General features: G+C 35.8%; 3 protein-coding genes across 5 annotated transcripts; 2 read left to right on the top strand and 1 right to left on the bottom strand.

Moving 5' to 3' along the window:
- LOC105160145 (U-box domain-containing protein 11) lies at positions 1–3,814 on the top strand. Its single transcript, XM_011077411.3, has 4 exons — positions 1–408; positions 1,673–1,789; positions 1,862–2,311; positions 2,437–3,814. Exons 1-4 carry the CDS (start codon positions 91–93, stop codon positions 3,505–3,507), a joined length of 1,956 nt encoding a protein of 651 aa, XP_011075713.1. The 5' UTR covers positions 1–90; the 3' UTR covers positions 3,508–3,814.
- Positions 3,815–6,522: 2,708 nt separating this feature from the next.
- LOC105160136 (uncharacterized protein At1g66480) lies at positions 6,523–8,138 on the top strand. Its single transcript, XM_011077404.3, has 2 exons — positions 6,523–7,264; positions 7,811–8,138. The coding sequence occupies exons 1-2, from the start codon at positions 6,662–6,664 to the stop codon at positions 7,868–7,870; spliced, it is 663 nt and encodes a 220-aa protein (XP_011075706.1). The 5' UTR covers positions 6,523–6,661; the 3' UTR covers positions 7,871–8,138.
- Positions 8,139–9,548: 1,410 nt separating this feature from the next.
- On the bottom strand, positions 9,549–18,267 carry LOC105160125 (putative 1-phosphatidylinositol-3-phosphate 5-kinase FAB1C). Of its 3 annotated transcripts, none has more exons than XM_020696807.2 (12): positions 16,521–18,266; positions 15,361–16,143; positions 14,802–14,955; positions 14,367–14,711; positions 13,658–13,835; positions 13,119–13,567; positions 12,706–13,037; positions 12,453–12,579; positions 12,164–12,328; positions 10,444–11,979; positions 10,086–10,352; positions 9,549–9,987 (listed from the first exon to the last, which is right to left on the bottom strand). In XM_020696807.2, the coding sequence occupies exons 1-12, from the start codon at positions 17,024–17,026 to the stop codon at positions 9,727–9,729; spliced, it is 5,103 nt and encodes a 1,700-aa protein (XP_020552466.1). In that variant the 5' UTR covers positions 17,027–18,266; the 3' UTR covers positions 9,549–9,726. The 3 variants fall into 3 exon arrangements, with proteins under 3 accessions (XP_020552466.1, XP_011075701.1, XP_088736256.1); XM_011077399.3 differs by having other exon boundaries at positions 13,119–13,576; positions 16,521–18,265; XM_088880130.1 differs by having other exon boundaries at positions 13,119–13,835; positions 16,521–18,267.
- Positions 18,268–23,037: the final 4,770 nt, after the last annotated feature.

Below are 23,037 nucleotides of genomic sequence, written 5' to 3'. Positions count from 1 at the left end.
GTTGTCTTGTCCCCATTGCAACAATGTCGAGTGCATTGTCGTTGTGAGAAGAAAGGCAAACAGAAATTCCGTTCCCACTGTTTTGCTCAAATGGCCGCCGCAGACACCACGGCCTTGGGTGGAGGGGTCACCGCTGCCCCCCTCCGCCTCGTCCGAGACGTCGTTCGGATCTCCATCGCCGGATTCTCGGGTTTTTTCAAGAAGGACTGTACGGACCTGGCGAGAAGAGTGTCCCTTTTAGCTCATTTGCTTGAGGAGATCAGAGACTCCAAGAAAATTCGAGTAAATTCTGAAGTGGGCTCGTCTTCATTCTCCGGTTCCTTCTTCGCTGATCTAACTCTAGCCCTTCAGGCTGCAAAAAGACTCGTGTTTGCTGCTAACAATTTTGATAGTGCCAAGTTTTCTTCTGTAAGTATGTTATCACAATGCAAAGTCTTCTTTCCCTTCCTTTTGCGCATATGATTCATATCACTTGAGTTTAATCTGTATGTGGGTTGAACATTTTTGGGGGGGGTGCGATGCCCTTTGTAGATGAACTGAGATGGGATTTTGTTCTTTTATGTGCTCGATTGAATCTTAAATGATTTTGCAGGATTTAATGTTGAATTTTTGGTAGGATTCTTGATTAAGATTGTCGATATTTAGGAATGTATTATTGGCTGGTTTCTGCTGGCTATGATCTAATCTGGATTTTCGAAACTGTTGGATTTCGACGGATAGATGGTAAGCGAAATGATGATGGTGGTTGATGGATACCCCAGTCGCTCACCGGTGCATTCATTTGATTCTTTTGATTTGGAGAATAAAACTGTAATTCTTGATTGTCTCTAGAACTGATTTGCGAGCTCTCTTCTTGTTTAGGTTTGTGTTCAGAGAGATTATTTTTCCGATACTGTTTCAGGATATGTGGTTGCAATTCTCATACTTGGTTGTATATCCACCCCTCCAAAATGGGCCTTAAGAGAGTTCCAGCGCCTTGATTGAAATCAGAACAATGTTATCATATGAAATGTACGTCAGGCTTCCAGAAGCTGGTTTCTAAATTGGAGGATAAAAATGTAGTTTAAAGTAATGCTTTTTGTCAGGTTGACATGGGCATGTGCACACATGCATTTGGACCCAATTACTGCCTGAGCTATAATAGGTTAGACAGCACTTATTTGGTTCCTTAAAATGTCTGGTTGTCTTCCAGTTTGTGCCAATCCAGCTGTCGTATTTCTTGCCGGAAGACTAAACACTTTGATTTATGTACACCCATCAAATTGCTTATCCATCCATGACCGATGCAGTCTTTTAGATCATCGACCAAAGTACTGCATTATTATCATTGCCGCATTTGTTTAGTTAGTAATGAACAGAGTTTTTCATTTGTGAATATGATTTTTTATTTTTTGGTTTCTGGATTTAGAACATAAACTCGACTATCTTGGGATAAGGCCAATACATAGAAACTGCGAGCTTTGGTTCATACTATTGACCTTACGAAGAGCAGGGAGATCATATATTTATTGTACATGATTATAATCAGCCATCTTTGTTTGCATAGCCATCATTTAGATTGACCTGATATTGGGGATAGATCCATCAAAAATGTTCCCATGTACTTTGAAATGACGTTGAGACTGAAAACCGCCTTTCCTAAAGTTTTACTTCCTTTTCTTTTTTGTTCAAGGATGGGGCGACAAAGAAAATTCTTTTTCAATTTCAATGTGTGACATGGAAATTGGAGAAAGCACTGTCTAACTTCCCTTATGATGAGTTTGATATATCAGAAGAAGTACAAGAACAGGTTAGTTCTTCTTAGCATCTTTCTGCTATTTTTTGGATTGGATTCACATGTGACGTAATCTCTTGTCGCCAGATTGAATTAGTCCGGGCTCAGTTGAGACGTGCCACTGAAAGATATGGTGGGCCTCTGAATTCAGGCGTATTATATAGGGCATTATCTCAGCCACTGGACAAAGAGATTGATCCATTTCAGCAAAGCAACAGGTTAATGGGAGGCCTGCATGTAGAAAATATTGGCAACATTGATCATGAAGTTACAAAGAAAGTGGAATGTCTAGCAGAAGGCTGTAGGTCAGTCGACCATGCTTCAGACGATGTCCAGAACCAAGAAAGTGAAAGGAACTCACCCACATCATCTGAGGTTAGTGTCTCAAAGGATTCTGATAGTGAGAAGATCAATAGCCCATCCTGCAAAACTCAAGAGGAGAACAAGAAGCCAGATTCTCTTGTAATTCCTGATGATTTTCTTTGCCCTATATCTCTTGAACTCATGAGGGATCCAGTTATAGTGGCCACAGGCCAGGTAAAACTTACATTCCACTCTGCTGTTTTGTTCTTTTGCATCCTAAGAGAAAGTCTTAGATGAAGAAGGCAAAAGATGATCAGCATCAACGTATATCACTTCTAACTTTCCTTTGACTTTTCCAGACCTACGAGAGATCTTATATACAGAGATGGATAGATTGTGGCAACACGACATGCCCAAAAACTCAGCAGAAGCTCCAGCATCTCACTCTTACTACAAATTACGTTTTGAGAAGTTTAATATCTCACTGGTGTGTGAAAAATAATGTAGAGCAGCCAACAGCACTAATGAATGGGAGGATAAAAAAGAGTGATGGCTCGTTTCGTGATGTCACAGGGGATATAGCAGCTATTGAAGCTCTTGTTCGTAAACTCTCAAGCAGGTCCATCGAGGAACGTAGGGCTGCAGTTGCGGAAATACGGTCACTGTCAAAAAGAAGTACAGATAACAGAATTTTGCTTGGAGAGGCAGGAGCTATCCCAATCCTAGTTAATCTTTTGACATCTGATGACGGTCAAATTCAAGACAATGCAGTAACTTCCATTCTCAATCTTTCCATCTTGGACGATAACAAGGGACTCATTATGCTTGCCAATGCAATTCCTTCCATTGTTCAAGTCCTCAGAGCTGGAAGCATGGAAGCAAAAGAGAATGCTGCAGCAACCCTCTTTTGCTTGTCCCTTGCAGATGAAAACAAAATAATAATTGGTGCATCAGGGGCCATACCTGCTTTGGTGGATTTACTTCAGAATGGGAGCTCAAGAGGGAAGAAAGATGCTGCAACGGCATTATTCAATCTGTGTATATATCAGGGAAACAAGGGAAGAGCTGTTAGGGCCGGCATTATTACTGCACTGTTAAAAATGCTTACTGATTCAAGCAGTTGTATGGTTGACGAAGCTCTGACCATACTCTCAGTTCTTGCAAGCCATCAAGAGGCAAAGTTGGCCATCATGAACGGCAGCACGATACCTGTCTTGGTAGATCTTCTGCGGACAGGTTTGCCTCGAAACAAAGAGAATGCAGCTGCCACTTTACTTTCCTTGTGCAGAAGAGATAACGAAAATATTGCTCGCTTAACTAGACTTGGAGCAGCAATACCTCTTTCAGAACTTGCGAAAACCGGCACAGAGAGAGCCAAGAGGAAGGCTACATCATTATTGGAACAACTCCGTAAATCTCAACACCTCTGATTTAGTAGTTGTCTCTTCCGTGGATTCTTTTTTATCTGACAGTTGATATTACACGAATTTTACAGTGTGCAAAATTGAGGATCAAAGCGTGAGCAAAAAAGGAAAAACTTCTCATCGCTTTCATTGTATTTAATTTACTCTATTCTTGAGTGGCAAAAATCTATTTGATAATTTTACTCTGTAATTCATGCCCACAAAGGCTGCTTACTTTCTTGATGCTTGTCTGAAAACAAAGGGTCAAGTCTGTGTAAGGAGAAGGGATGTTTTGACCTTGATATAATAAAACTCATTTTGTATTCCATGTGAATCCGATGTAGTAAAAACAAAAGCCGGGAATTGGATTTTGGACTGCCTATTCTATTCTATTCTATTCCCAACTCATCCATCACCTAACTGTGAGCAGGAATTCAAGGATTGTTTGTGTTCACAAAATGAGGGCTCAAATTTTCAAATTGAATAATCCAACTTTAGTTTCACGACGAAGTCACCTTTCCCAAGAGTATGGGCCGCTACACATGGAGATGTAGCCTTTTCCTCTCTCCCTTTTTTTTTTTTTTTAATTATTTATAAACAAAAAACGATAATTACATAATTACATTATTATATTAAATTCAAATTTTCAATTACCAATTTATTAATTAATTATTTTAATTAAGGGTTAAGCCTAGTCAAATTAACAACAAACCAGATAAATGCAAAGCACATCCCCCTGGACCTAATCTATCATAGTTTTAGGCATTCCACAAGAAAGGTTCAATTCAAATTGAATTTGTGCTAAATTAATTGATCTATATTATGTTTTCTATATCTGTTTTTAATACAAAACACATCCCCCTGGACCTAACGTCTCTCTCTCTCTCTCACTCCCTCTCTCCCTCCAACTACATGTTTGACTAAACTATTTCTCCTATCCATTCCGTGGCTCGCCGTCACCCATAACAAGAATTCACAAGAAAACACTGATGTTTTTTTGTCTGAAAAACCAACAATATTCAAACTTATTGACCAAAAAATCATTCATCACATGTGTTCGACCCATAAATTCAAATAACAAAAAAATTAAAAGAACTCGCTATTTTCTCAATCCACGTACTCTCTCTCTCTCACACACACACACACTACCCTCTTTCTCTCGTGAAAAAAATACAATGTAGTCTCATGTGATATTGTAAATGAGCAAATTACCTCCTATGGAAAAAAAAAATTGTTGCATTTTAAAAAACACAGGAGAGTCAATTGCTATTCTTTTTCATAAGAGGATCATTTGCAATATCACAGAGGGCTGAATTGCGTTAAACCCTTTCTCTCACACACATATGAAAATTGTGTCTTAGCAAATATAAAAAACTTGATTGCACAGCTTAGTGTTCATTTAAAATGAGCATTTGAAACGTTTTATGAATTATTTTAATAAAATATAGTATTCTGTTAGATATTTAGTAGATTTTTTACTTTATGATTTAGCAAATGAATTTTGATGTACGTGGTCATTAGTCAGAAATGACATGTAATACAAATTTAGTCGTATTACATTATAAATAGTAATTATCTTTTTCAATAGTTCAAATATTATCCTTTTTTTCTTTTCATTGTGTGAAATTTTAAAACTTTTAGATTCAAATTATAAAATAGTTTATACCAATCCGACCAAATCTATTTGCAACCCGACCCATTTTCAACCCGCTTATTTAGACCCATTTTCAACACGACTCAACCCGCCCATTTGCCACTCTTAAATTAAACTAATCGCATAATAAATGTATCACACTTGTCACAATTATTTTCAATAAACTGTATACTATTCGCACAATGAGTATATTATACTTGTCATGTAATTAATTTCAATTTGATCAAATTCAATGGGGGTTAAAATTTTCCCAACACGGCAGGATCAAACCCTTGCGTTTTTTCTGCACAAAATGACACAAAAGATTAGTTGTTGGGTGGCAATGCATATTAAGAGTGAGTGAGTTACGTCTCTCTAACGAAGGGAAATTAATATATAAGTTATTAAAAATAATTTTACAACAATATATTAAACAATTGAGGTATATTGGTATAACTAGTCAAAAAAGGCCACATGCAAATTGAATGGAATCTCTGGAAGAGTTCTTGGATCCACACCCGTGATTAACGTAAGTCACTTTCATTCAACATATTAACCCATTAACATTAAGCCACAGATTGTGTAATCATTTCTACCACAGTCAGCCGCACCTTTTCAAGAAATTATTATTAGTTAAACACATCATTCATTCTTGTTAATTTTCCCCCTAATTACTCTAAACTTCTCTTCTATATATGTTGCTATCATCCTCATCTTCATTCTTTTCTCACTCACATGTTTGTTTCAACTTTTTTTCACATGATTTTGGTATAAATTAACCAATACCTACTTATTCTTATCCTTCATGTCCAACTTATTAACCTCAAACTACCATATTGATTACTAATAACTTATATATTTGTTATCTATGTTCACATTATCAAACATATATATAGACAATGCTAATTATAATTTTGCGTAAGTTAACGTGATTTATAAGAATACGTAACAAATACTTTATGGTAATTAATATTATACCTACAAAATATTTCCCAATTCTTGAATTTTTAGAGAGAATTAAATAACAACTAATCCTTGTCCCCACCCTCCCAATATAGCATGGTTGTTGCCATGCATACAAGCATTGAAATCTTATTGAAAATCAACCAAAGGGAAGATGTTTATTCAAATTAAATTTGATTGAACTAAATCAGTTATGTAGAAAAAATGATATATTTGTAATATAATTTAATTATTAAATAAATTTATTATTACACGTTTTAGATAATTAATTCAGATATGATAAAAATCGTGTATGAGTAAAAATTTCTCACCAAACAAATAGCACTCAACAAATTCTATAGATTGGATCGTGAAATGGTCACAAACTTCTTGATCTTTGTCGAAGTAGCTCCCTATTTTTCAAAATTTGCACTCTTTCTTTGACCCCACATATATACTTCTATACCCATAACCCCTAACAAATAACCCCATCATAAAACCTGCACTTCTCTATCTCTCAAACCCCATCACCTTACGTAATTTTCTCATTAAAGCTTTTGTTGCGAAGAAAAATTCAACAAAATAACTCAGAAAATATTTTGTAAAATGGGAAACAGTTTGGGAGGAAAAAAGAGTGCGAAAGTGATGAAAATCAATGGCGAAACTTTCAAGTTAAAGACTCCTGTTCGTGCCGGGTCGGTGGTGGAGAGCCATCCGGGTCATGTTTTGCTGGAGTCGGAGGCGGTGAAGCATTATGGAGTGCGAGCCAAGCCGTTGGAGCCGCAGCAGGAGCTGAAGCCCAAACGGCTCTATTTCCTCGTCGAACTGCCCAAGTTCCCGGAAGAGAAGGGAGCCAGGAGGGTGCGATCGGGAATCCAAATGAGCGCAAAGGACCGACTCGAGAGCCTGATGCTGGCGCGGCGGTCGGCTTCGGATTTGTCCATCATGAAGCCGGCGAGCATGGCGTCGGAGGAGGAGAAGAAAGGGGGTTCAGAAGGAGGAGGTGGAGGAGTAAGAGTGAGGATGAGGCTGCCGAAGGCGGAGGTGGAGAGGTTGATGGCGGATAGCAAGGATGGAGCTGAGGTGGCGGAAAAAATTGTGAGCCTTTGCATGAAAAAAGGCGGCGGGGAAGCGGCGGCGCCGAACGTGCATATGCATTGGAAGGGTGATAATGGTGTGGACTTCAAACGAGGCATCAAGCCCCGTGAGGTTAGTTTAATATTTTTTTAATTTAATTTAATTTCCTCCAACATTTGTCCTTTTTTCATGGCATGTTTAGTGGCTTTGACGTATCATTTCCATGTGCTTTTGCTTACAAAAATTCGACACGCAAATATTAAACTTTAAAAATAAAAATTGAAAAAAAAAAAGAGATAATAATAGTAAAATGATAAGTTCAAACTTGTATAATAAATAAAATAGTTGGAGACATATAGTTAGGGAAATTCTTTTTCTATTTTGCTAAACAAAAGGGCCAAGAAGTTCTAACAATTAATTTTGACCATGTCATAGTCAAATTATGTTGGCTTTTCAATAGTTGATGCATTGTCTAAGTGATCATTAAAACATGTGTTATGCTTTTGAATCCTGTAAGATGTGATGAATTGGATTGGGGGGTTAGGGTACATACATATCCAAGACAGTAGAATTTTAGTTGCAATCTGTAAAGGGGAGGATGCCGAAGACCTCTTTTTCAGACAACTCCTCAAAAGAGTTTTCAGTTTATTTAATCACTTATATATTTGTGTGTTGCAGAAGCGAGTTGGTTTCCGACCAATTACAGAAGGGGAGATCCAGGTAGCTGTGGCTTCATAGCACCACAGACCTCTCATCTCATGTCATAAACCAAGTTCAAGTGATAGAAACGCTAGCTAGTATTTCGCGTTTTTGTCTCTCCCAATTCCCTACACCTACACAGTACTTCTCACCCACTCACACACAATGTTCCTCTGTATGTCGTGTCAAGGATGCGACCAGCTAGGTGAATTATGAGAGAGAGAGACTGTAGCTTTTTAGGACGGTTCCATATTAATAATGTAAATTTCACTTGCTTTTATATATACTTCAACCTTCTCCGTCGTCACCGCTACAACAAAATTTATTATTATTATTTATATTTTAATGATTATGAATTTAAAAAAATCGAGATAAATAATTATTACTAGTTATGATTTAATTAATAAAATTAATACAAAAATCGAATTCATTCATAATGGCAAGATTATTTGTCATAATAAATACTTTAATCACACTTTTAAAAATCACGTCCAACAAGTATTATGTGTATTGTTGTAATCAATGACTATTTACTACAATTATTTATTTTTAATTATCTATATTTCTTACAGTGAGCATGCATTTACAGAATCAATCGCTACATTTTACATGAAAAACACAATATACAGAAGTTGCATACATGCATTTCCATGGAAATTACATCCTATCCATTATTTGATGATTATACATTTCCATGTTAGTTAAATGTGGACACAAGGCAGAGCCAAAAATTGCAACTAGCTAGCTTGATATATTTGAAGTCAAAATTATAATTGCAATAAAATGAAAAAGACATTTCTAAATTAATCAAATGAATAAATCTATAATATTTTCAAATCCAAATTAATTAGAGCTAACAACTACCACCCATAACACCTACAATTTTCTCTAAGTCAATTCATTTTCCTGTTAATGCTATGCTTATTTTATTTTATTTTTCTTTTTGTATTAATGAATGGTAGTTGCAGATATAGTTAATGTCTCACCAGTAGAAACTTGTCATTATCAAATTAAAGGACAATATTTTGCTGTTCATACTTTGGAAATCATGCTACTATTTTACCTATTTATTTCTTGATATAAATATTTTTCTTTTAGATTTTGAATTGATTTGGTGTTGGACAATTTCTAGGCTGTCCTCATTGTACGAAAAAGAAAATAATAATTTTGGACATTATTTTAAATTGTACGTCCATAATATTTCACTTGAAATTAGCACTATTGGTATTGATTATAGTTTTCGCAACTGAAAGCTCATGTCATCAATCATGACTGGTAAATAGAATATAATGATGTTTTTTGCATGTAGTTGCAATTATAACGTAGTTGTTAATTGAAAAATTATGCCAGATTCTTAATGTCGAGTGTTGTGATTATATTAGTTAGGTCAGAGCACTGATTAATACTAATCAACTTTGCAAGAAATTGAATTGCCGGGGTCTGAAATCTGACATGTGTAAAGCATATGCGTACAACATTAAATTTCATAGAAACTTTGCATTGCATTTTCTTAATGATATATAAAAGATGTATTTGTAATTTGAGTTTGATTGAGAAAAACACTAATAAAACATATACCATTTTTGGATTACAAGCTTTTTAGAAACATTCTTCATAAAAGTTAAAAAAGGATTTTAAAATTCATCCTTAATTAGTATGTACATTACATCCAAGAGGATAAAATTAAGAAAGAGGTTGAAGGTGAAGGCAGTGAGTCTTGTACAAAGTTTCTTTGATTTTCTAATAATAATGAAAAATCAATTAGTTCAAACAAAAGAAAAAACGAGAAAATGGGCTGCCTGAGCCTCAGGCTTTTCCTATCTAGCTAGTATCTACACTGCTATATATATGCCTCTTCTTGGGCATTAACTCTGCCCCCATCAAAAAAGTTGATCTTATGATGATGATGATGACCATTGATCAGGTACTGTAAGAAAGTATGTTGTCATAGCTTTCCTGAATCTTTTCTTGTACTGTTTTGGGGAAATAATAGTTGGAGAAGCATTCTTTGGTCCACCAAGTATTCCTGATGCTTTCACCCATGTCTCCAAGTGCTTGTCCCAAGTGTACTGTCTCATGAAATCGATTATCCCTAATACCAGCTCCTTCCGTTCCTCGTCCACCCCCACCAACAATGAATCCATCACGTCCACCGACTGCAACCCACAACAAAGGGTTTAAATAACAAAGAGAAAGAAATGCATCGTCTAATTACATGACATGATCGATATTATGATGCTAAAAGAATTAGTACCGCTAGAAATGATGTGTCGTTCCAGACAGCTCTCTCCAGACTTCTTTTGGCTTTGCTTCCAAGAAATATAGGATTTGTAGTGAGTGTTTCCAAGAGATTCATATCTAGCAGTACCTTGTTAGCTCCTGTTGTGTCTGAATTGTAACGAGATCGTTCGGAGCCCTTTAGATCGTACACTCTGGAAATATTTTTTCCGTAGAAGAGATTCTCCATCACCATCAACTCCATCTTCACTTCTTTGCCACCTTTCATGTGTTTGACTGTAACCTATAATTAATTTAACAGAGAGATTTCATCATCCATATGTAACCACAAGCTACTACTCTATATCATAGGAGAAGAAGATAAGACGTTTAACCTGATATATGCCAAGAACTTTGGCAAGGCAAGTTGGACTTCCTGAGCTAAGAGCATCTGTCAAATACTTGAAGTACTGGGGAGCGAATTCTTCAAAGGAATCCAACTCGGTCTTTGTTACCTGTTTAATTATGAACCGGTCATCAAACGACTTGGCAAAATATACATTACTCTTCCCCCCTTGGGCACTCCATCTCTTGCAGCGGCTCAAGGAACGCAAGAAATCCACTTCACTTGGACAACATCTCCTCCGTAGAGCATCAAACTCCTTCACGAAATAACAAGTGACAGAGAACTTCACTTTTCCAGCAGCATTAGAAGATTCATCCTCAAAAGAAATTCGAAGATGAGGAGAACTACTGTGATCTGCAAAGACTGAACCTACTGTAGCCGAAGCATCTTCAGAGCTGTAACTTGCGTGGTTGGTGTGATCCAGGTCCAGTGAGCCAAAAGACTGCCACGTTGAAAGGTCAGAAGCTAGTGAATTCACCTTGTTAAGAAGCCTAATATTTGATCTTCCTTCCAGCCCATTTGGCCTACCGGCAACCCAGTCCTCATACTCTTTCGAACTAAGTGCATACGATATTATGCTCGTGGGCTCATTATCATAAACAGTAAGAACTATATCATTTTGGCTGTTCTGCTGGACCATTAGTCTTGCTCCTTCAGGGAGAATAGACACAGAAGAGATAAAAGAGGGAGGAGCACTCGACGGAAGACTTAACTTTTCGGCTTCACGAGGCGATACTTGAGAGTACGTCCTCTGTACATTTGTAACAGGATCCCTGACCATGTGCCTGTAATCTCCAGAAGCATGAAAAGATCGAAGTGCAGACAAATACAAGGAAGAAGGAGGAAGTCCTTTCTTTATTCTTTCTTGCAGCCTCTGAGCAGAATCAAAGGAATAAACTCTTGTAGGTCCCATCAGTCTCCTAAAAGATGGATTGTCTTTTTGATTTATTTGTCTGAAAGAGAAACTTTCAGATACATCCAGATTTAGTGAAGCAGGGAGATGAGCTTCGGTTGGTGGCTGATCAGCACCAGACCATGCAGAATCTATCTTATCAGAAAGGATTGATGCAGCCGATGGGTGGCGTTCTAGAGATGGAATGTTGACAGCAATCTCATCATCTTGGCACATATCCTCCCCTTCTTTGTGGGGGCTTGTAGGTAATGCATAGGTTTCCTGCAAATGAGGCCCAAGTCGAGAATAATTAGGCCCCTCGTTATTGGATGGTACAACTTCATCGGGGAATTCCTCTAATGTTGGATGCTCAGACATGTTATCTTCGTGACTAAGGTCAAGGCTGCAATCTCTCAAATCTGTATCACAATCTTTAAGTCCGGTCAGAGATGGAACACCATCAGGAGCCTCCGAACTGGAACTTTTCTTAAGGAGGGAGTCCAGTAAATATAGCCGCTGCTCCCAAACATGTGAACGAATTAGAAGAGAATGTCTCAAACGGTTAATTTCAAGAATGTCAACTGCCGCTTGATCCTGTTCTGGAATCTCTTTGTCAGCTAGTTGGAGCATGTCCTGTTAGATATAAAGCAAGAAGTCAGAGCAGCCAGTGTATTACAAACCAAAATTTACATAATAAATCACTTCAGACAACCTTATAAAAAATCATCAACTGTGTTTCTCATATGGTTAGTTGAGATGAAAAAGTATAGGTTCCTAAGATTAATAACAAATAAAGAGAAAATTGCCACGTGGTTACTTCATAATGACTTCTTTCTCCTGAAAGCATACTGTTTAGCTCCAAAACATGGTTATGCAACTCGCTTGCATCAGAGAATTCATCAATTGAAGAGGAACTTTTGCTCTTCACTTCCTCAAGAACACGTGATATCTCTGCATATAAGGCTCTTGCTTTGCTCAAAAGCTAAGAAAATAACACAAATAATTAGAAGACGAACTTTTTTTTTAAAATAAAAAAAAAAGAAAGAAAGAGCAATATTTATCCCAAATAAAAACAAATCAGAAACGCATTTTGGGTTTGTAAGCACCTCGTATGCTTCTTTTCTTATCCAACTTTGTTCACCGGGACCACCGAATTCAAGAACAGAGGGGGGCAAATGAACAGAGAGGATGTTAATAGGAGAATACCGGAAGAAAGCAACCATACTGCCAAACCTGTCAGAGTAAAGAGGCATATGATCATGTTTACGTTACTGCAGCTTAAAGGAAGATTCTGTTGATCATGAAAATCACAAAAAGCAAATAAGAATATGAAATTGGATCCAAGTGAATATCTCATACCCATAAAACCTGAGGCAGTCCCTTTGCAGTGAATGTCCACAGCTTGCAACACGGTTTCCAGTTGCATGATTTGAAAAACTAAGTTCAAGAAACTTTCCAAAAGAAAGTCCCCAGGCCGCATCAGACATAACCACTCTTCGGGTGGCCGGTGGAACTCCTCCTATATGTGTACACCTGAGGCATCTGTGCCACATCCATATCTTGCCATCCTGTTCTCCAGGAAGCTTAACTGAAGGCAGGCGTCTAACATTTATTGTAAGATTTGCATGCTGGTGCGTATAACATATGACATGGGCTTCAGCTGACTCCTTGCATGATCGACATAGATATGACTGGCAGCAAAATTAGGACGAATGTTTAAGAATATGAGACAAACAAGACAAGAAATGAAATGAAATCATAAAAGTAGTTACCTGATCAAACAGATCATCCCTGAGAAACCTCCCTAATGGTTTATCAGAAGGGCCATAGAACTTTACACGGAGGAGCCGTGACCGTTCACATACAGTTCCATTAACCATACAGTGGCTGGAGAAAGAAACTAATATGCTCTGGTGACTGTCATTAGCTGAAAAGTACTCACTGGAGCCTTCAGCATCCACAACTTTTACAGGATTTGCTACTTCAACAACTTGACCTGATTGGCCCTCCTCTTGACCTAGTGATTCTGTCAGAGTATGACTTATGATTCTCGGAGAAGCAGGCATCAAGTCATGGAGCGATAATTCCGATGCCAAATTCTTATCACATGCCTCAGATAGTGCTTTTCTGAATCTGAACTCATCTGGCATAGAAACTTCATCATAACTAGTGTCACCAAGCTCGGACACAGATTCCTGCAGTCCGAGCTCCAAAGTGCGATCTGTTGATCCTATATCAATTTTTGAGAGATTAGTTTCTTTCCTGTAACTGGTGCTCACTACAGTATCAGGGATCACTTCGACGGCCTTACCAGGAGTCATTTTCTCGGGAACAAAACGTGATGATTTTGCTGCCACTTTAGGAAGAGTAGCACCCTCGTCTGCAAGAAAAGAGGTCTCAAGTGACAAATGATATGCTGCAAAGACAGCATATTGGACTACATGTTTCACCTTCTTAAGTTCTTCACGGTGAGAGCCCCGCAGCACAACCTATAAAATACAATATACTGAATAAGTGCCCATTCTTCAGAATTTCCCCTTTCTCTAGAATTTTGAGCAGTCATACAAGACTAAAACTTTTCTATAACGCCATTTGAGAACTCCTGCAGCACAGATATTAATAGTTTCTTATTCAGGATAACTTCCAGGGCAGACAAGCTGGAGGTCAAGGCCTAGCTTTCTATTAGATGTGATTTCCAAGAAGACATGAATAAGGCACTCATCCAGTATCTGTAAGCAATGACAAAAGCAATATAAAAGAAAAATTAAACTGAAGACTGAAAACAGCCACAATCCAATTCATAAGACATATGGCAGAATAAAACCATAAAAAGAACATTAAATCCAGAACAGGCATTACCAAATTCAGGTCATTTTTATTAAGGCACATGGCAAAACAGAAGAAACAACAGGGAAAAATAAAAAAGAAAAGGATAGGCTTCGACAGCGTAATTATTTGCAAGAACATAACATGACAACAAAATAATTCTTATTGGTGCAAGCAGAGTTCAAGTAAACTACCGTGCAACCTAAGCGCCTCGGACAACCTTCAAGAAACATCAAAGTTTTTGATGGCTTTTTGTTGAATTGATTGAGGGGCTCGTGGTCTTCTGAGACTTTCTCTAAATGGAAGAGTTCGCAGTGCCCTAACCTTGCTGTAGATATGTGATCAGTTGATGGAGTTATGCTAGCACCACTACATCTAGCAATCCGTTCCAATAGTGGTCTTTTAACATTCAAAACTAAAGAGATCTCTTTTGCTAAGAGATGCTCTAGAGCAAATGAAGATACAGTTTTCTCCACAAGCAGAACATTTGGACGATGGGCCTCTATCTTCGAAACAATTGTCTTCAGATAATCATTTTCCTGTTTCATAAATCATATCATAAATACAGCAACATTGATATCATACTGTAATGAAATGACAGAGAACAAATAAGAAAATCAGGATGGAACCTGTTGTAGTAATGTCTCAAAAGATGCCAGCTGATTTGGAATACTTTGGTACTCCAGTGCTCCTCCCAAGAGAAGTAGCCTCGCGTTTTTGTATTGAGACACCATACGTTTGTGCTTTACATTCTTTGTACAAACTACTCCTTTGATAAGTTTGCTGCATAAGGGAAAGGTAAACTTATACTATATAGATATCACCGGGAATAAAATACAAACTGATGATCATACCACATGCAAACAACTTTTTTCTCCAGCTCAAAATGGCGAAGACATGAAAACTTGTGCTCTCTATTCTTCTTAAAGGGGACAATGATTTGGTTATTTACATCCTTTGTAAGTTTGTCGGTTTCTAATTGTTTAACCCAATGTTTGCAAAAACTTAAGTACATGATGAATGAAACAATTTTCCACAGTAAAAGTCAAAGAATGACAAGTTAACCCGAGTAAATACCTGTAACAATGTATGCACCATATACAAAATATATGTGTACAAATGTGATGACAAGATGGTGAACTGGACTCTGGGAATATGAAACCTTTCAAAGAGAAACCCAATATTTACCTCTGGCTAGGACTTCCAGAAGCTACACATTTGACCTTTAAATATTCACATGGGTCCATGCTGCCTCCTTTACTAGTATCAGGCTTTATGAATTTTGCAGCTTGCCATGCTATAGCTGCTACTATGTCAAGCCAGTCCCCAGCACAGTTATCTTTGGTACCTCTTATACCCTGCCCTTGCAAAAGCTGTGATACAAGAGCTCTAAAATGCCCTTGTATCACAGCTCTCCACGGATCTTTGTTATCAAGATGCTGCTTCTCCTTGGCCAAAAATATGGAATCAATACTAGCAGGAGGGAAAAACATGCGACCTGAATCCCCAATCTCATCATCCTCATCATCATAAGTAAATAAGTTGTTTTCCACCTCATCATTAACATCATCAGGTGGAGGAGGGAACCAAAAACGACCATTGGTTTCAAAATTCCATGGTTGTGTGGAGTTCTCACTCTTATGCTGAGATATCGATAGATCATCAGCACTTTCTGCACCCCAAATCCCTTTATCAGGCCTTTCTAAAACAGCCTGCTGTTGATTGAAGGAACCATCACTTTGAGAACTTGGCGGTCCCCCTTGCTCCAGCTGTACAGAATGCCCAACCCTACTGGAAGTCATATGGAGCCTCAAGGGGCTGTCAGAAGGGCTTGATCCTACAGACATGTAACTATAAAATTCATGCCTCGCGCTATAACTACTTAAATCTACATCAGAAGCATCATGAAAGTATTCACTTGGTGCGCTGAAGAAGTGACTTGTTGAATCCTCTTTCACATCTTCATCGGCCCTACATTAACATAAAAATGCAGTCTTTATTAGCAGAAGCTGCAAATCGAAGCAAAAAATTCTGAAATGAATGAAGAAGTTAGTTCTTGAAAACTCTGTTTCCATAAGAACAAATGTGCACCAATTACAAGTAACATCAAAATAGAGCACCACAGAAACTCAAAATACTTGTTCATGCTTAATCTAAAGATCAACAACCTAACATTCCGCTGAGCAAAGTTGAAAACTGAAGTTATAAAGGTTCAGTATTTACTGGAAGTTTACATGACGAAGATGACTTTGAATGCTGCAATCAGGATACAAGTGTATCTTAGCAACAAATAAATTTCACTAAGTTCCATATTGTAGTAAATAGCAAAAATAATTCGAGCTAGTCACCTGCTTGGCGAGCAATGAAGTGATACTGGCGATGTATAGTTAGAGGACGACGCCTCACTATGTCTAGTCAGAGCATGGGGGGAATGACCACCAAACCTCTCACCACTAAAACTTGGCGCAGGTGGTTCTGGGCTTTGTCTCGGAGAGTCGGATGGATAAACTTTACCACTGCATCTTCGGCCACTTTTACTTAGGGGACCAAGTTCATAACAGAGCTTGCACGACTTAATATGAAAGATGGCCTCGGTCTTCTCCTTTAAATGGCTGGAGGCTACTTCATCTGAAACGGCATGGCCCTGAATACAGTCGCCACATAACAGCCTTCTGCAGCTTTGACATTGGTAGTTGAGGTGAGATTCTAATATGTTCCTTTTGCAATGGCAACATATGCTGCATTTCTTGTCCATCATCTCAACTCCACAAAATATTGAACCTGAATCACTATTTTGCCAGGATATCCAAGATCTAACCTTTTGTATGAAATGCAGCAGTGAAGTATCATGCATTCCCGTAGACCAGAAATATCCCACCACACATAACACTGAAAATATACTTCCTCTTCGGCTACTTTTATTCCAAGTTCAATAACTAACAATTACAAACGATGCCTGATTAAGTAAAAACTATCAAAAACCCAAAATAAAAACGGTGGGCTTTATCCTTTTCCCCTTAGGATGTAATGTTTTTCCCCTCTGGATAATCAGAAATAAGTATACCAACAAAGCAAACTGAAGGATATGACCCCCAAGAATCACAAAATATCGCCATGGGGGAATTGAATAACCTAACCTAAACAAAATTGGATGATATTTACACTGTAATGTAGTATGACTATTACAACACACAAATATAAATATACTACAACAACAACACCGAAGGGTGTTCTAAATTCCTGAACGAATTCAAAACACCGGAAAACCTTTAAAACTTAGCTCAACCAATCCCAGAATCATCAGCATTAGACACCAAGTTGATTCTTCCATCAAACACAACCGAAGATCCAAAGATTACCACCAAAAACCACCCGAAAACACTGATCAAACTGATTTCCCTTAATCAAACAGTAAAGCCCGAGAAAATTGAATGATAATAGTCAAAACAAGTCCACCCACCAACACAGTATAATTAGAAAACTCTTGAATTCAGTATTCCAAAAGCACCTCAACAATTAAAAAAAGAAAAATATAAAACCCAGATCACGGAAATCCAAAAGAAGTTGTGGGCTTAGTTCAGATTTGTAAAAATGTCAATAAAGAGAGGAAAGAAAAATATAATCTTGATGCTTAAAAGAGTTGTTTTTGGGGAAAAAAAAAAAGAAGGGTGGGGGGTAAGAGTAAACGTTAGAATTAAAGGATGAAGAGGATGAGAATGAAAAGTAGGAAAAGGAAGAGTACAGAGAAGGTTCCTTTCCTAGGTCTTGCACTACTAATGGTGGTGGCTCGCATCTCCATAACCATTTTTTGCTGCCTCTGCTTCTTGCACAAGAAGAATAACTGGTGTTTCTCTCTCTTTCCCTGCATACCTTTCACTTTCACTCCTCAACAACATTAAAATATTCGTCCAAATACCCCCATTTACATAGCTCATACATGTGTTCTTGTACCCTCAACTTTTGAACACCCTCTCTTTCTCCCTCTCTCTCTTACCTGTTTTATATTTCGTATAAATACATACAGACAAATATGTATCTATTTCAGCTATCCCTTTTGCAAATACAGTAGTAGGTATCGCTGTCAATCCTATCTTTCATAGGATTCATGTAATGAAAATGAAAACTATCTATTTGCATTGGTCCTTCCGCTTCAGCTATTGGCCAGTATGGTAATTCATTAATCGTATCTCATTAAATAATTAAACCTTTATTTAAGCCGAAAATTTGTCCGTACTTTATTATTACTTTTATATATAATTTTCCAGAAAAGAATAGGAGATTTGAATGTTCTGGGACTGGGAATGCTATTGGTCAGAAACAGTAGCATGGGAATTAAATTATTTTTGGTAGCTATGTCAGCAGCAGCAGCATTTAATTTCATAGATTTTGAGCAGTATTTATTTGGACAGCAATGCAATGGATGGAGCAACCTAATCTTATGCTCAGTTATCTCAGAAAAAATTCTGGTTTCAGGCTACCCCTATTGTATACTATTGCTCTTTTTCATCTCCATAGGTTAGAGAGAGTAGGTGAGTGGCTTAATAATAATTTTTACTCAAATCAAATTTATTTAAATTAAATTAATTGAAAAACAAATATAATATATTTATTAGTAATTTATTAAATTTTTTAATATACACCAATCATACAATAATTATATTACACTTATTATATAATTAATTTAAATTAAAATTTAATTGGGGTCAGAATTTTTCCTTATTTAAAATGTAAAACTTGCAAACAAATATAATACTTATATAATTATCTCCAAAAGGCGTCTCCTCTTGATTTCTTATTTTATTTTCTCATTTTTTGGTAATAAACTTAAAACACATATATGGTCACATGGATAGAACAATTCTGGTCAAAATAAATCAGCATCCTGACCAAATTTTCTCAATTACTTGTTAGTTATATATTAGCCATCGTCGCACGCCGCATATATATATAATAAATAATTTTTTATATTCTAAAATATATTAATTGAGTAGTTAAATTAATATAAAATTTGAAAAATTGAATAAATTAATCACTTAGAGTTAGAACACATTTTTTGAATCATAAAAAATTAATGCAAGAATTTATGTCTATGGGTCTGTTTTTTCTTTTTAATGGTTTAGATTAGACTAAATGGATATCCTTTTGAAGATGGTCCAAAATGAACAACTCGATATTCATCCACCAGCACTGTTTTCTTTGTCAAAAAGCTATCATTCAAATATTGACAGATTATTAGTCTATCACATATTTCCCTTTGAACTATTTACATAACCTTGGAAATCCAACCTATTTATATGTTGGCTGTCCATGTGAATTGGATATTAATGTATCTCATGTCAAAAATTAAATTTTTAATTTATAGGTTTAAAATATATATTTAATTTTTTGTTGATAGGGGTGGGTGTAGTGATACTGACCTAATCCTCAATACCATTTTCAGTTTGATGGATTTAATTAATTCCTTCGTTGTCAAATTACATTTTATTGCGACTTAAACTAAATTTAGAAAAATAATTAAATAGACAACTTTTTCAGTATACGGTAAGAAAAAAGGCCACAAGTGCAATGATCCACATCGACCAATTTCAATGAGATTGCTTAAACTGATGTTGATTGTTTGGATGAATGTATATGCAACTTGTTTGTTAAACCAACAAGATAAAAAAAAAATATTAATTGAAATAGATTATTCGATCCGGAGTTTATTGTATATGTTCATAAAATTCTTATGATGCATATATAAATTTTGTGAAAAAAATTATATATTTATACAAATACTTGAGTCAGTACATACGTAGTGATGGAACAAAAAGAAAAAAAAAAAAAAAAGAATGCATGAATAGGAGAATAGTTATGGTTGCTTTATTTAGGGTTTGGTTTGTGAAGAAGATGTATGATCTCTGTCATTGCACAATATTCATGCCAAAAGAAGTGTTGCCATTTTTCTCAACTTTATTTTCTTGGCATTTTTCATAATTAACAACTATACAATATAAGGTAAATTATATTTTGTCATTCCAACGATGCATGTTTTTATCTTTTGGCATCTAAATTTTTTTGTGTTAACTTATCGTCTCAACTTTGTGAAATTTGCACTTTACCGTATATGATTATTGTTTTGCTATTTCTTTTGTTCAAAAAACACCACATGTTGTGCATATATGAAAAATATCATATCACATAATCCTTAAATATCACATGAGTGGACATGTGATATTTGTTAGACAAAAAACTTAGTGAAAAAACAGTTATAAATAACAAAGTACAAAATTTCGTAAAGTTGAGTTGGTAAATTAATAAAAAAAAAATAAATACAAAATGATAAAAACTATCATAATTCCAATAACAAAATATAATTTACCCTACAATATATCTATATTTTCTTAAAATAATAATTTAGCATTTGGTGCAACCGACGCCATGGAAAAGGGAGTAGAGAATGTGAAGAGTATGTTTTTTCCTCCATCATCACAATCATGATATCATATATGACTCATCTATTCATGTGAGGATATTGTTATTTTGTGGTTGGGGAATCCAAAAACCCTTTTCTTTTCTTTCAAGATGGGAATCCATCCATCTCCAATTTTCAGGCTACCCCACTCAATTCTTGGTAATTATAAAACCACCCTCCCACCCCCTTTGATTTGCTTGCCTTACCTTTCATTTTCTTTTCTTTTTAAAGTAAACTATATATATTATTATTGTTTTAGTTGTATATATATTCCTTAAGTAGTTTTAACATCACAATATTAATTAATGAAAAAAAATACAAACAACTTCATGTGATATTTACAAATTACCTTTTATGAAAAAAAAAATAGCAATTTATCTCCCTATATTTTTTAAAATGCAACAACTTACCTCTGATCTTCATTTTAAAAGCACAGGATGGTAAATGACTTTTTTTTTTCTTTTTATAGAAAGATAATTTACTCATTTATAATATTATAGAGATAAAATTGTATTACATTCATTAGTTAACAATTTGACTAAAATCTTGTGAGCTCGATCAATCTTTCATTCCAAATCGAACGCAAGAAAAGAGAATAGTTTCCTGGGGACTATTACGTAGCGTTTAGAAGTATAACGTTTCATGATTGGGATGTAGAATATATATATATATACATTTATATATATATATATATGTGCTGCATTTTATTAAGGTATAGTTCCCAAAGAGGAGCACTTTGATAACCATACACAAAATTTTTCATCCTACTTGATTGTTCTTTGAAATTCAGCACTTTGACAAAAAATCAAAGTATTACAATAATAGTCATCATTTTACTTTTTGACTAGATTAACCATACAAATTAAATTGAATTCTTTTTTTGTTTTTATTAATTTCAGAAACGATAATATTGCAAGTTTAATGATAAAGATTTCTCGTAACTCTCTCTTTTAAACAAAAGTTATATACTGATTAAATTTTTTTAAAAAATTACACCATATATCGATTGTATATATATAAGTATAAAACAATAGATATGGAATAAAAATGAGCATATATAATTAACCAAACCATCATAATTTCTAGCACAAAGCAATATATACTACATAATTTCAACAATTCATAATCATAATACCACCAACGTTTGACCACTTAATTAAGAATATATGTGTGTAATTTTGGTGGGGAAAAGTAAATAGCTGTTAACCTTTTTCACCTCTGTGGAATATAATTAACCCAATTTGACAAGACTAAAACCAAAAAACACATCATCTTTTTGTCTCGTATACACCATAATATATGTTAAATTCCTATAAAAAATCATTATTATCTGGTAACTTTCACAATCATTCTGATGTAAGCGCCAGCACTTCAAGTCTTGATTACACGTACGTCTATTAATTAACAAACCCTAAAACCCTATTTTTAAAAGATTGGTAGTGAACAAAACTTAGGGGCGCCCAAGAAGATAAGATTAGTGAGATAATGGATTTGACTAATTAATGCACTCAATTATTTTCCTGGAAAAAGCCCAACACCGATTTATTTACCCGTAAATCATCCAACTTGATTTGGTCTCTCTCATACATATACATGTCGTATCCTGAAAATATTCATGATATATGTTGCTGAGCGAAAGGCTCCAAAAATCTCAGGAACTGATGTCCACTAATTATTATACATACAAGGTGAGCCTACAAGACAGAAACACATTAGAGCTAGGTCGGAAGGAGTTTTGGAGATGGCTATGCGATGGTAAGTTAGTAAGAATACCAAGAATATTTAATAAGTGTTTGTATGAGATGGTGTCCGAACCTGATTATGGAGATGGAGAGCCATATTTATATGTAAGGGTGGATTTGTACGATGTTATAGAACATTTTGGATTATATTTTGATCTAACGAATGATAATAGGTAGTACCAGCCTAATTAATAAAGACGGGAGGTGGTCCAAGGGACCAACGTTGTGCAAACAGAGTAGTGCAAGCGGTTCTAGCAGTACTTTTATGACATTCTGTCCTTTGTCTCCAAAAGTCTGCAATGACCTTCAAATACTTTCATAGTACAGATCCTCTAAGGTTCTACTTTCATTACGTATACCTTTAGTAATGTTGCATGTCTTGACCTTTGTAGATCTCGTCCTGAGTAATGAAAATCAATAAGGAATATAAAAAATAGCCCCATATCAAACACATGTATATTTTTTATCGCTTCACCAACCTTTCTAAAGGATCTTTTCCCCAGGCATAGTAAAACTATGGTGATTGCTTGTGTCTGCAACTTTTTTTCTACTAGAAAAAGTATTTTTATCGCATGAGAATGATGTTAAGTCATGTTTTAAATTTACACTAATTAATTAGGAAAAGAATCAATATAGAAATATGGTATAGCTTTTGGGATTTGTGTAGAA

Source organism: Sesamum indicum, linkage group LG1, assembly GCF_026168435.1.
Source record: "Sesamum indicum cultivar Baizhima isolate 11 linkage group LG1, ASM2616843v1, whole genome shotgun sequence".
Taxonomy (NCBI): domain Eukaryota; kingdom Viridiplantae; phylum Streptophyta; class Magnoliopsida; order Lamiales; family Pedaliaceae; genus Sesamum; species Sesamum indicum.
This window is presented reverse-complemented; position numbering and strand designations above follow the sequence as displayed.